Source organism: Salarias fasciatus, chromosome 5 (assembly GCF_902148845.1).
Source record: "Salarias fasciatus chromosome 5, fSalaFa1.1, whole genome shotgun sequence".
NCBI lineage: Eukaryota > Metazoa > Chordata > Actinopteri > Blenniiformes > Blenniidae > Salarias > Salarias fasciatus.
Genome location: NC_043749.1, coordinates 14028997 through 14042278, shown reverse-complemented (window position 1 = coordinate 14042278; position 13282 = coordinate 14028997). Strand labels below are relative to the sequence as shown.

At 42.0% G+C, this 13282-nt stretch overlaps 1 protein-coding gene across 4 annotated transcripts in view; it reads left to right on the top strand.

The window, feature by feature from the left end:
• ampd2a (adenosine monophosphate deaminase 2a) overlaps positions 1-7680 on the top strand; it is a 33165-nt gene extending 25485 nt beyond the window's left edge. For all 4 annotated transcript variants that reach the window (XM_030091260.1, XM_030091258.1, XM_030091257.1 and 1 more), the window contains exons 5-18: positions 302-413; positions 500-686; positions 991-1132; positions 1348-1437; positions 1546-1675; positions 1776-1970; positions 2062-2193; positions 2282-2445; positions 2684-2810; positions 2890-3053; positions 3173-3293; positions 3567-3740; positions 3833-3943; positions 4168-7680. In XM_030091260.1, the coding sequence (XP_029947120.1) occupies positions 302-413; positions 500-686; positions 991-1132; positions 1348-1437; positions 1546-1675; positions 1776-1970; positions 2062-2193; positions 2282-2445; positions 2684-2810; positions 2890-3053; positions 3173-3293; positions 3567-3740; positions 3833-3943; positions 4168-4386 (2068 nt within the window). In that variant the 3' untranslated portion in view covers positions 4387-7680. The remainder of the gene's footprint in view (positions 1-301; positions 414-499; positions 687-990; positions 1133-1347; positions 1438-1545; positions 1676-1775; positions 1971-2061; positions 2194-2281; positions 2446-2683; positions 2811-2889; positions 3054-3172; positions 3294-3566; positions 3741-3832; positions 3944-4167) is intronic.
• Positions 7681-13282: the final 5602 nt, after the last annotated feature.

Here is a 13282-nt window from a genome sequence, read left to right as displayed (position 1 = left end):
ACGTAAAATAGACATACATAAAGTAATTGGTTATGATATCTGTATGATGAGACGTCAGCGGAGACACAGTGTGCTGTTGAGTTTTATCTGCAGTGTGTTGACTCTATCTCAGCTTTGAAGTGCTTTTTAACCCGCCTGTTCAAAATAATGAGTCCACTGAGAAATGTCAGCATTAAAACTCATATTTCCAAACATAATACTTTTTGTTTAAGATTTACTTTTCCTTTGTCCTGTCTCCTCCTGTTTCCTGGGTCCGTGTCTTCTCCATCTTCCCGCTCTGCTCTCCTCTCCGATCCAAAAGGTTGATGAAGGACGCGAACGTCGACGCTGTGGACAATGCCTTCATAGAGCGGGAATTACCGATGGAGAGGGAGTACCAACGGGTGTCAATATCTGGAGAGGAGAAGTGTGGGGTGAGAATATCTGATGGAACTTTTCCTGCAATTCAAATTCTCCGGAGCCATTTGAATGAGCGTAGCTGTATCTGTGCAATGTCCAGGTGCCATTTTCTGACCTGGTAGATGCCGCCAAGTGTGTGGTGAAGGCGTTATTCATCCGGGAGAAGTACATGAACCGCTCCATGCAGAACTTTTGCAAGACGACCACCCACGCCCTGCAAGATCTTGAAATGAGGAATCAGGATTTGGGAGTCTACGATGACATACCCGAGACCCCCGTCGACGCTGGTATAACTCAGGCACTTACACAGATATGTCGTATTTTTGAAGTGAGCAAACATCGCTGTTGGAAAGCATCAAAGGTCCCTGATTTCACTGTCAAAGTTATAATGTCATTTGAGAAAATAATTGGCAGATTAATCCATTATAAAGACTTGAAAAGTAAACATCACATCTACTGAATACAAAGAAGCAACGTGGCCACAGTGCCATAAATCATTTACATCAGCGTTCATAGTGCCAATATTATTCAGTGTGGAACTGTTCCTGCGGCGTGGCAGACTGCTGAATGTCGACTCCGTGTTTCCCCCAGACGCACCGGTTCACCCTCCTGCTTCTGAAACGCACCCTTATGACCATATGGATCCCAAAAACATGCCCCCGGACACCGGCTATGGCTGCAAGATGGTGGATGGAGTTGTTCATGTTTACACCAAGAAAACTAACATGGATAAGTACGTATTTGTGCCTTTCCTTAATGATGTATTGATAAAGAAAAGAAAAGAAATGAAGAAGCTTTTTATTTGTTCTTCTTATTTGTCTTTTCTTTCTGTCACAGTGTAACTGGGAATTTTTTATATTACTATAATCACTGTATCATGAGCTGCTGGACACCTTGAATTTCCTGGAGGTCGAATAAAGTATGATCTGTCCGTATGTTTATCTTTAGAAGTACGGAACTTGATCTGTTGTATCCTGACCTGAAGGAGTACATTGCAGACATGAATGTGATGATGGCCCTCATCATCAACGGCCCAGTGTGAGTGTTCACTTTATGGTATCTCTGCACAGACGTCAGCTATTACCAGGTCAGCATGTCGTCTTAAATGCTTAATATGTGTATTGTTCGTCTTGTTTTTGGTTATAGAAAGTCTTTCTGCTACCGCCGCCTGCAGTACCTGAGCTCTAAGTTTCAGATGCACATCCTGCTGAACGAGATGAAGGAGCTGGCAGCTCAGAAGAAAGTTCCTCATAGAGACTTCTACAATATAAGAAAGGTGAGAGTAAACTTTAACTTACACATTATCCATTATTTTGATAATGCGAGTGTTTCTATGATGTTTAGCTTAACTCAGCTCAACCTTTGTCCGACTTCAGGTGGATACCCACATTCACGCGTCATCCTGCATGAACCAAAAGCACCTGCTGCGATTCATCAAGAGAGCCATGAAGAAGTACCCCGAGGAGATCGTTCACATCGAGCAGGGGCGCGGTCAGACCCTCAGGGATGTGTTTGAGTCCATGAACCTGACGGCCTTCGACCTGAGCGTGGACACGCTGGACGTGCATGCGGTGAGTTCATCGGAAAAGATCCTCTGGAAAGATGCACTCGTATGATGAGGAATATGCTTTGACTAGTTTTCACTGGTTTCTTTGACCTCAGGACCGGAACACTTTCCATCGTTTCGACAAGTTCAACGCTAAATACAATCCCATCGGAGAGTCCATCCTCAGAGAGATCTTCATCAAGACCGACAATCACGTTGAGGGCAAATACTTTGCACACATAGTTAAGGTATGAAATACCTTCCATGTAATGTGTATATTTTCTGCAAGTGATTGTTGACTACATGCAAACATGTTTCCTGTCTGTTGTCGTGCAGGAGGTGATGTTCGACTTGGAGGAGAGTAAGTACCAGAACTCTGAGCTCCGTCTCTCCATCTACGGCCGCTCCCGAGACGAATGGGACAAACTGGCTCAGTGGGCCGTCAAGCACAGGGTGTACTCTGATAATGTGCGCTGGCTCATTCAGGTGCCACGTCTCTTGTAAGTGCTCCCTCATTATCTGGCTGGATATTGCAACTTAAATGTGAAGTAGAAAAAGTAGCACAAATGCAACACGATTCCAGTGCAGTCGGTCACTTTATCCACGTGACTCTGCGTGTTTTGTTTTTATTCTATTCAACTGAGTCTTTTTGTTAGAGAAGCAAAAAGCAAAGCACAAGGAATCAGCTATTATTTAAAACTTTCCATGGCATTTAACGTTTCCATTCTCACCTCCTAGCGATGTGTACCACACCAAGAAACAGCTGGCTAACTTCCAGGAGATGTTGGAGAATATATTCATGCCTCTGTTTGAAGCCACTATTGATCCTGGCAGCCACCCTGAGCTGCATCTCTTCCTGGATCACGTGAGTTTCCCCTCACCTCAGGAGCCCGCCAAGCACTTTAAGTTACTGAGCGTTTCGCCATGTCTGGATGTGTCGATAGGTGGTGGGCTTTGACAGCGTGGACGATGAGTCCAAACCCGAGCACCACATCTTCAATCTGGACAGCCCTTTGCCGGGGAACTGGACCGAAGAAGACAACCCACCTTACTCCTACTACCTCTACTACACCTATGCCAACATGACTGCACTCAACCACCTGCGACGGTGCAGTTTTACCTTCTGATACTCAGCAATCCCACTTTCATTTAGTTCACTGCCTCCAGTCTATTCATCTAAACAAATCATGTCTGACTTTTTTTTCCCGTCTAATTTGTCTGATGAAGGCGGCGAGGCTTTCATACCTTTGTGCTCCGACCTCACTGCGGTGAAGCGGGACCCATCCACCACCTGGTGTCGGGTTTCATGCTGTCAGAGAACATCTCTCACGGGCTGCTGCTGAGAAAGGTCAGGACATGCCTCACTGGTCACTTTGTAAAAGGTGTTAAGTGCTTCTTAAAACTGCTGTGTGAATTCAAAACGCAATTTGGAAGGTTGAGTGAAGGTCCAAGAGATTATTGCATAGTTCATAAAAAAGGGGAACAATCTATTTATTGTATGTGGCAGGCAACAACATCCAAGACACTTTTATCAACCCGTCACTGTACTTGTGTGTTGCTGTATTTATTAGTTTCTGCGTCTCTTTTTGTGTTCTTCCTGCTCTGCTTTGACGCCTCTCAGGCTCCAGTGCTGCAGTATCTTTATTACCTGGCTCAAATTGGCATCGCCATGTCGCCGCTGAGTAACAACAGCCTGTTCCTCAGCTACCACCGCAACCCACTGCCGGAGTACCTCTCCAGAGGCCTCATGGTGTCCCTCTCCACGGACGACCCTCTTCAGTTTCACTTCACCAAAGTCAGTTTGAATCCACACGTGGATCCAGCTTGTTGATGGTTTAGAGGTAAAGCTGACGGATCTTCTGCTCCTGTGTGTGTTTTTGCCCCCAGGAGCCTCTGATGGAGGAGTACAGCATCGCAGCACAAGTGTGGAAATTGAGTTCTTGTGACATGTGTGAGCTGGCAAGAAACAGTGTTCTCATGAGTGGCTTTTCCCACAAGGTACAGACTGCTAAAAAAATGTTTGATGCATTCGTGTATTGGATATTGTGCCATAGATTGAAAGTTTGGAAGTTTGAAAATTCATGGCTATATATACATATGGCTAATAAATTGGCCATTGTGTGAACTTTGCATGTCACACAGTCTATTTTACCCGTTGTTGTTGTCACTCGGCCCCGTCAGTCGGTTGATTTCCCACTCACCTCAAGTCTTTGACATTCCAGGCGAAAAGCTACTGGCTGGGCCCCAGTTATTCCAGAGAGGGTCCAGAGAGCAACGACATCCGCCGCACCAACGTCCCCGACATCCGCGTGGCGTACCGCAGCGAGACGCTCACCGAGGAGCTTCATCTCATCACTCACGCCGTGCGCACGGAGGAGCTGGACACCATCGAGGAGGAGGAGGATACTCTGACCATGGGTCCTCTCCCGGGAAGACAATGAGACTACGCTCACCTCTTCTTCAGTAAATCTCCAAACCTGCGGTCCACTCAGCATGATGACGCCCGACACATAGCGGTGTGAGAGAAGTTCTGGTTTTCATCCTGTTCAGAGTATCGGTCGCTGACCATCGGTATGCCCCGCTCACAGCCACACAGTCACCACAAAGCCAAGTATGCGGGTCACCCAGGTCACCTCAGCTCTGACGTGCTGTGATTTCTCATGCCTGAATTCTTTATGTTGATGAACAAAATCAGAACTCCCTTTTTTTTCCAGACTTCCTCTAAAGTTCTACATCGGTCCACGTTATGAAGGTTTACAGGAATGAGCTTCAGGGGTTTTAGTGAATGAGCAGCATGTTCCTCTTCCTGTGCCAGTAAAGCTCACAGATAATCCCTGTTGTCCTGTTTGTTCTTCAGTCACGTTTTCATAGTGAGTCTCCTTTTCACTAAACAGCATGGCTGCTTATGAAAGAAAAAACTGCAGCAAGTCAGGCGTACCTGCACACCTCTCTCTGTCATGTTTGAGTCTGTTGAATGCCGCGTCACTGAACTGTAGAAATGTGTAGTTTTTTTTTTTGTGTGATTTGATTTAATTTGCCAAATTGCACATTTAGAATTATTATTCCATGATTCTGAGACAACTTAAGCTCAGAAAGGTATTAAAAGAAAACCTGCATGGCCCTCGTGTTAAAGGGAAGCAGACTTTCTTTTAAAGCCCCACCCTCAGCACACAAAGCTGTTCTTACTTCTGGTAAGCCCAATGTTATTCCACGGATCTGTGCATGAAAACCGCTATTGCAAGAGGCACTGTGGCTAATGTAAACAACGGCAGCAGTGCTTTTAGCTTTCATTTTGGCACTGAATCACCCCAGTTTGTTCATTCCGACGCAGCCCGCTTCGATGTTGCTGTTGCATCAGTCCATCTTTAATTCCATGCGGTCTCTTGCAGGATCATTTGTAGAAACCCGTGTGCTTCTCCAGGGGTTTTGACGGTACTGGTCTGTCCCTGATGTGTGAGCCACAGGCTGCCAGGGGGAATCATTGCATGTCGGATGCCTAAGTAATGGAGTTCTTGTCGAATTTGGTTGAATTCCTTCCTCAGACGATGAATCCTAGTCGACAAATTGGAGAAACGCCTCACTTGTTTATCTCTTTAGTGGTTTTCTTTTTGGGCCCACACAGCTGCCAGAAGTGCCACCTTGTCTTCATAGTGGGAAACTTCATTATTAAAGTCCTCTGTGATCAGTGTCGTACTTCCTCAGACCGATCTGGAACACACTTTCCATTTTCGGTCTGGTGAGTCCAACCATTTTCCCCAAAACATGCAGGGGTCTGGACACTGGGCTCCTTGTCGATGTCCCACTTGGCTCTGATTGTTTAGTCGACATCTGGTTTCCAGGTACAAAACTTTTATCTTCCAGAGTTTTGTTTGCGGCCTCCTGCTTGTTTACTTTAGCCTGTAATTCAGTCTTTTTGTCTTCCATGCCCAATACACGCTGCTCAGCTTATGAAACCTGCACCAAACAATCGTTTACCTCTTCTTTCACGTCGTTTATCACCTCCTCAAGCCCATAAAGCTTTGCTGCAAAGCCTGTTTTCAGAGTTTGTGGCAGCTAAAATACTGTCGACCTTCCTACCTGTGAGCTTTTCCATGTTATTGTTAGCATTAGCTGGTCTTGTTATTATGGTCTTGAGTGGCCTTTGACGTCGCCGTACTCGTGTGGGTTCTCTGACGTGCACCGATCATTGCAGAAAACAGGATATGTAGCATAAACTGTGGTCGCAGGAGAGGAGCAGGTTGAAACACGTTCGCCTCGGCGGCCGCCATGACCACCGGTCGGACGGAGACTTTTTGTTGATGATGGAAAACATTCCCTGAAGCAAACAGAGGAAACTGTTGGAGTTCCATTGTGTATTTCTTTGGTGGAAGAGACGTAAGAAGACTTTTTTAATCACAGCACAAGCAAGTGTAGAGGAATTCTCACCATTACCTCACTCCATACTCTTTCGGGCCCTGATCGGTCTCATTCCTTCTCCACTGAGCAAAAACTCTACATTGTCTTTTCTTTGCATGCAGTGCACTGTACATTTGCACCAAGAAATTCATAGTGCCTTTTCATTTGTAGCTTTGTGCATTGCATGTCCAGTTTTTTTCTCTCTCTGACATACAGCAAGCGTCCCGTGTTTCCTCCCTCAGTCAGAGTACAGTTTGGCCTCCACACTGTCCTGAAGCCCGCACCGCTGGGACCACCTTGCTGCATGCTCACTTTAAACTTTGGCCTTTGAAGGGAAAGTGTAGTTTGTTCTTTGCTGATAAGTGCTTTACCTGCATGCCTGCATGACTAATTGTTGGCAGGAGAGAAAAAGAGATGTTTACAGTGAACTGTAAAGCTACAGATATGTTAGAGAAAAAAAAAAAAAACATTCACGAGAAAACACTTGTCTAATTCAGGGCTGCCGACCAGCATTCGATCTGTTTGTAAAGAAGCAAACAGATTTAAACTCAGCATTGTAGAAACACGCTTACCATGCTGGGACATGGTTAAGACTGTTGCATGAATCTTGTAGCATTGTTGTTCAAAGGTACATCATGTAAACTTTGAATTTCCGTCTCGTAAGGCCACTTTGTGCAAAGGGTCATGTTGCTGAGGCTCCATGACGCCGTGCCTTCAGTCCTGCTCAGTTAGCCACACTGTCTGAAGTAACATCACTAAAACTCATCATAAATACAACAAACCAGAACATGAAGAATGACTGTGTGTTTATTTTCCTCAAAGTGCAGATAATACTTATCAATTTGTTTGAAATGTTTCATTATAATGATTTTGATAGTATGTTTTTTGGGTTTTTTTTTGTTTTTTTTGCATATAATGACGTTCCTCCATGTAGCACCAAAGAGAGCTTTAACACCACTGGTGATACGTGTGCCAGTTTCAGAATCCGTGAGTCAGAATTTAGCTGTTTTCATGAGTTGTACAGACCAATCGGAGGCTCTCCACCGTGACACCACGATCAAAGCACTATGGCTTTTTGTTAGGAGACAATGTCAGAAAGTTAATTTTACCTTGAAGTTTACACTGATGTCTAATAATCCTCACATGCGATGTTGGCTCGTGGTTCACGTTTCAGTGTGCTCAGCTCTATTTTTAGTGAGAAAACAGCTGCAACCAACCACATGTCAACATGTGTTTCAATACTCTTTGTGTCTGGATGCACAAAAGACCTACTTTTAATTATCAAACAAACACTTTATGTCTGATTTGTTACCTAGATAATTGTATCTTTGTCTGGATGAAAAGATACGGAGCCCCTAAAGGGACATCAGAAAAATTATTTTTTTAAGTGAGCTCTACGTGCTCACGTAAAGCTTTTACGTGCGCACGTAGAACTTTTACGTGCTCGCGTAAAGTTGTTTACGTGAGCACGTAGAACTTTTACGTGCTCGCGTAAAGTTGTTTACGTGAGCACGTAGAACTTTTACGTGCTCGCGTAGAGTTGTTTACGTGAGCACGTAGAACTTTTACGCGCTCGCGTAAAGTTGTTTATGTGAGCACTTATAACTTTTAAGGGAGCACGTAAAACTCAGCTCCAGTCCATAAGCTCCCATCCGCGCGGATCCCTCCGGGGACATCTGCGCACAGCATTGGGTGTACACCGGTCTCACCGATACGCATGCTCCGGATCGCTACAGCAAACACGATTGCTGGTCTTGATTCAGCTGCACCGGCAGCGGATGGCACGGCTATATTCATGGTTCAGAAGTCCCGCAATTTTGGCAAAAAAGAAACTTTTCCGGATTCTGGATATCGATCCTCTCAGGTCTGAGGTGGAGGTAAATAAGGAGGGGCTCAGTGGATGACTAAAAACTGGAATTAAAGGAGGACAGACACACTTTGTCTGGAGGAAGATCACGCTGCAATGAGCAGCGTCACCGAGGACGAACGGACACCGGCTGAGGTTTAAATAGGTCCGTTCATGTAACCCTGATATAGCAAATAATGAGGCTGACATACTTACACAGCTCATATTTTTATTGTTTCGTTTATTTATGTCTCATACAGCAGCTGCACCATGGCCAGGTCCCCGCCCCCCCAACACACACACACCCAGTACCGGACCGGTGCTGAGCAGGACACGGGACCGAGCGGTGCTGCTGGACCGAGAGCAGCCGTCAACATGGCAGAGATCCTGGAAAGATAAACAGAAATCTGCGGTTCATTGACCGCAATAGTGACCAGGCTGGGGAACCAATAAGCAATAATACACTGAACAAAATTAATGACAGTTTGTCGAAGTCTGAATAAAATGTTTGACTAAACGTCCACTGTCTGTATGTAATCTTCCGTCAGCTAATATATTATATCTGGGCTACTGGCATCACATTTTATTTATTTTATTTATAGATTTATTTTCATTCAAAAGATGACACAAAACATATACAAAAAAGAAAGTAATACATACATGAATGAAAACAGAGCAGAAAGAAGAATAACATGTCTGCCTCTTTACATTTCTTTTAAATGCTGTGATTATTCGCATTTCTTTCACGTCTTTCTGAAGGGCATTGCACAGTTTGGTTCCCTTAACAGTCACAGTGAGTTCCATTATTTTTGTTCTGAATCTGGGGTTTTTAAAAATGTCAATCCCTTAGATTATAAAAAAGTTCTTTTTTGAATCTTTCTTGAATTTTTCCTGGTAACATGTTCCTATTAGCTTTATATAATATCTGAAGTATTTTATATTCAACTATATCATCAAATTTTAAAGAATTATACTTAATGAATAGTGGGTTTGATAGGTCTCTATTTCTATTATTACTTATAATTTTCAGGACCTTTTTTTTCAAAATGAACATTGGTTGTGTATAAGTTTTACAGGTCGTCCCCTAAATTTCCACACAATAAGTTAAGTATGGAATAATTAGTGATTTATACAAGTTAAGTAATGCTGACTGATTTAAAACTGCTTTTACTTTATGTAATACTTCAATCGATTTAGCTATTTTATTTCTAATATAATTTACATGTGACTTTCAGCTAAGGTCTTTATCAATAATAACACCTAAAAATCTTGTTTTATGTACCCTTTGAATCCAATCTATTTTAATTGATATATGTATATTATTTTCTCTATCATTAAACAATATAAAATTAGTTTTTTTAACATTTAAAACTAATTTGTTGCTGTCAAACCACTATTTTATCTTGTTGAGTTCTACATTAACTACTTCTACTACCTCCTTTAAGTTATTTTCCTGAATAAAATCACTGATTAGATAAATCATTTGCTAAACTTATAGTATATTTACATTTCAGTCATGGTTCTTCAGGTCCGTCTCCTCCGTCCAGCCTCCAGTCCGAGCCTTTCCTGGTGCCATGAGAGGACTTGATGTATATCAAGTCCTCTCATGGCACCAGTGCATCTAAAGTAACTCCATCAGCCAGTACACTATTTTCTAAAACTACACAGGACAAAATAAGGTCACACACCATTTCGGAGCTAAACAGCACCTTTCCCTGCTGGATCTGAGCGTCTGAAATGCGCTCTGCAGCAGCGCGTGCGCACTGTTAAAACTGCGCTCTCCGTGGCAGGATCCATCAGTTATTGAAAGTTAAAAATCCTTTATTAATCCCACAAGAGGAAATTTTATTAGATATTCTTTAAGAGCATTAGTTTTTTTTAATATACATTCACTTTTGAATCTGTACTGAATATGTGCTGCTTGTGTTTTACGACATGTTGGAGGTTCGCTTTATAATTACGCTCCGCCAGGTTTTTCTGTGCTGCACCGCAAATCCACACTGACTCAAACTTATGCACATGATGTCAGACCTGATTTCATCTTTCCATACCATTATCATATTGATAAATATCATAATAGAATAGAATAGACTTTATTTATCTCACCACGGAGAAATTTCAAGTTACAGAGGCGAGAACACACATGGGGATGCAACAAAGCGATTGAAATGTGCAAATAAAGAGTAAGAATAATTTTGAATCTTAAGAATAATAGCAGAAATCCAAGATCTAACTTTATATATAACATGAAAATATAAAAGGAGCTATGCACAAATGCCGATCTCATCTTTCATATGGCAGTGCACCCTTGTGCCGTTTTATGATTGATTAATAAATGAGAGGCTGGCCTGGGTGTCTTTTATTGACTAAGCTACTAAGCGATGGCTTCACAGACTCACTTTTCAATGTTAACTTCGGTACTGGTTTGTTTGCTGTAGCGCTCCGGAGCATGCGTATAGGTGCGACCGGTGTACACCCAATGCTGTGCGCAGATGTCCCCGGAGGAATCTGCGCGGACGGGAGCGTACGGACGTGAGCTGAGTTTTACGTGCTCCCTTTAAAGTTATAAGTGCTCACGTAAACAACTTTACGCGAGCGCGTAAAAGTTCTACGTGCTCACGTAAACAACTTTAAGCGAGCACGTAAAAGTTCTACGTGCTCACGTAAACAACTTTACGCGAGCACGTAAAAGTTCTACGTGCGCACGTAAAAGCTTTACGTGAGCACGTAGAACTCACTTAAAAAAATAATTTTTTTGATGTCCCTTTAGGGGCTCCGTAAAAAGATGGCCGGACAGAGTTAATCTTTTACTTTGGAAGCTTCGGGAGGAAGTCCTGGTTCACAGATAGTCTGAATGTCTTTGTCTGTAGCGAGAAATAAATTGTAATTTTAGCATTAATTGGTATATATACACCAGTCTGAAAAAAATGTTGCCAGCTGAGCAAAATATTATTCATTTTTACAGCAACAGCCACCTCTCAATTTTTGTTTTGACTTCTAAAACCTATTTTTGGTTTCTAATTTAGAGTAAAGCATTATATCTCTGCTTTCTGAGAGACTCTAAATCGTCTGGATATGATGAACAGGCCGGGAGTCGTGGCTATGGGGAAACGGGAAAACCCTAGCTGTACTGACAGGAATAAAATGAAAGGTTTGATTGTAACCAGATTTAAATAAGAGCATCCTGTCCTACTGGACTGAAGACAGGACTAGACTCACTACTCCATCTTGTGGTACAAAGTGGTATTACATGAAGTGTTCCAGACCCGGTCTGTTTCTGATGACTTTGGTGAATTTCTTGCGAGCACATAATACAATACATGGATGTATTAAAGAAGACACTGCGACTGTAGTTTCCTCATAACTTGTCAGGGGTGTTAAGTGTGAAAGTTTCATCTGAAAAGCTTACATATTGTACCTTTGACTCACCTCCAGAAGCCAGTCCAAGCTGGCCTCAGATGGTTGTATCTATCTATCTTATCACAGCCCGTAAACCAGCTGCTGGGAGCGCGCCTGCTAAGGCGTGCTAACACATGTGAACTTTGAGGCCAACATGAGAAGAGAATATGTAAAAAAAAAAAAAAAAAAAAAAAAAAAAATATATATATATATATATATATATATATATATATATATATATATATATATATATATAAAAGAATGAGTTAAAAAAAAACAGCCTTTGTCAAAGTAGTTAAAGTGTGAGGATTTATGTTTAAGTTGATTAGGATCAAAGATAAGAACAGATTAGCTTCAGATTATAAAAGGAGATGTATGTTGAAAACGACAGATTTTGTGTGATTGTTGGATTTAATGTATAAAGTGTATTTTTTTAAAGGTAATATAGAGATAACAAATTTTATATTCACAATATATTGTTGTTTAACGTTTGATTGGATTCTCTTAGTTATTGGAACTCACGACTGTGTCATATAAACATTTTTGTTCGCCTTTCTAATTGAAGTGATTACACTCAATATTTTAGCAAAAATACATAGCAAGGTTCCTGCACATTTAAAAAAATATATATCTTAGTCACTCCCATTGTTTTGTTGTAGATATAATATTGAAAATAGATAAATGAAACACCGGTACCTCTAACTATAAAGCCACAAGTTGTCTCTGCAGCCAGTCTGAAACAAAATACAACCCAAATCACTCTCTGCGTCGGTAATGTTGACAACGAAAACACTCATTTCCACCCACACTGTGTGCATTTTGACCCGTTTGTTCTCTCATACTGCTGATGTATTGTAATCTGATTACTTACCATCTGTCTGCCTTATTTAACCGCGAAAGCTGAAATTTATGATGGCTCTGTCCCACTCGGGCGTCTGACAGTGTGTGTGAGATCGAGCACAAAAACCTGAAGAGTTGGATCACTACATGTGAAAGCTGCTCTACGCGTGGATATTCAACAGTGAGTCAAAGTAATGCACAGAATCCATGTCGGGTGTTTATCTGAACAAATATGCAACGTGGGGATTGTGAAAGAGTTCAGTTCTTCAGTTGATCCTGTTGTTCTTTTAGCCAAATGCTTTTCTTTTCTTTTCTCGTTTATATTTATCAGTTTCCTCCACCAACACATCTGTAACTCCATGTTGTCAAACTGAGTTTTGTGCTTGTGGGCACGACTCTGCTCTTCATCAGGTTTTTTTCTACGGTGAGTTCCATCAGAAGTGACACATGACAAACTCTCATTTAAACCCTCCTGTTTGAAGATGCTGTCAGGAGACAAGCGCAGTTTCTGTGGCATCTTAGTGAATCTGGTCATTTTGTTCTTTAATTTTGGGAGAAATGTCTTGGTCAGAGAAATCGTGCTGTTTGAGATTTGAGCTTGTCGTCACTGATGAATCAATGAAAAACAGGGAGAAGTGTTCCAAATGTTGATGTATGGATTAGTTCTGCAGAATGGGCTCAGGGAGATGTGTTTCTAAACAAAGTAGATCTTGAGAAACCTCCAAGCTCAAAACCTAATAAGTATTTCAGTGATCAATTGGCATGTATTGTGTATTTTGTTTATGTTGATCAGTTTTTGCAAATCAATTCCTAATGAGGCAGATGAGACGTGATGAAGACCAAACAGCAGAAACCTT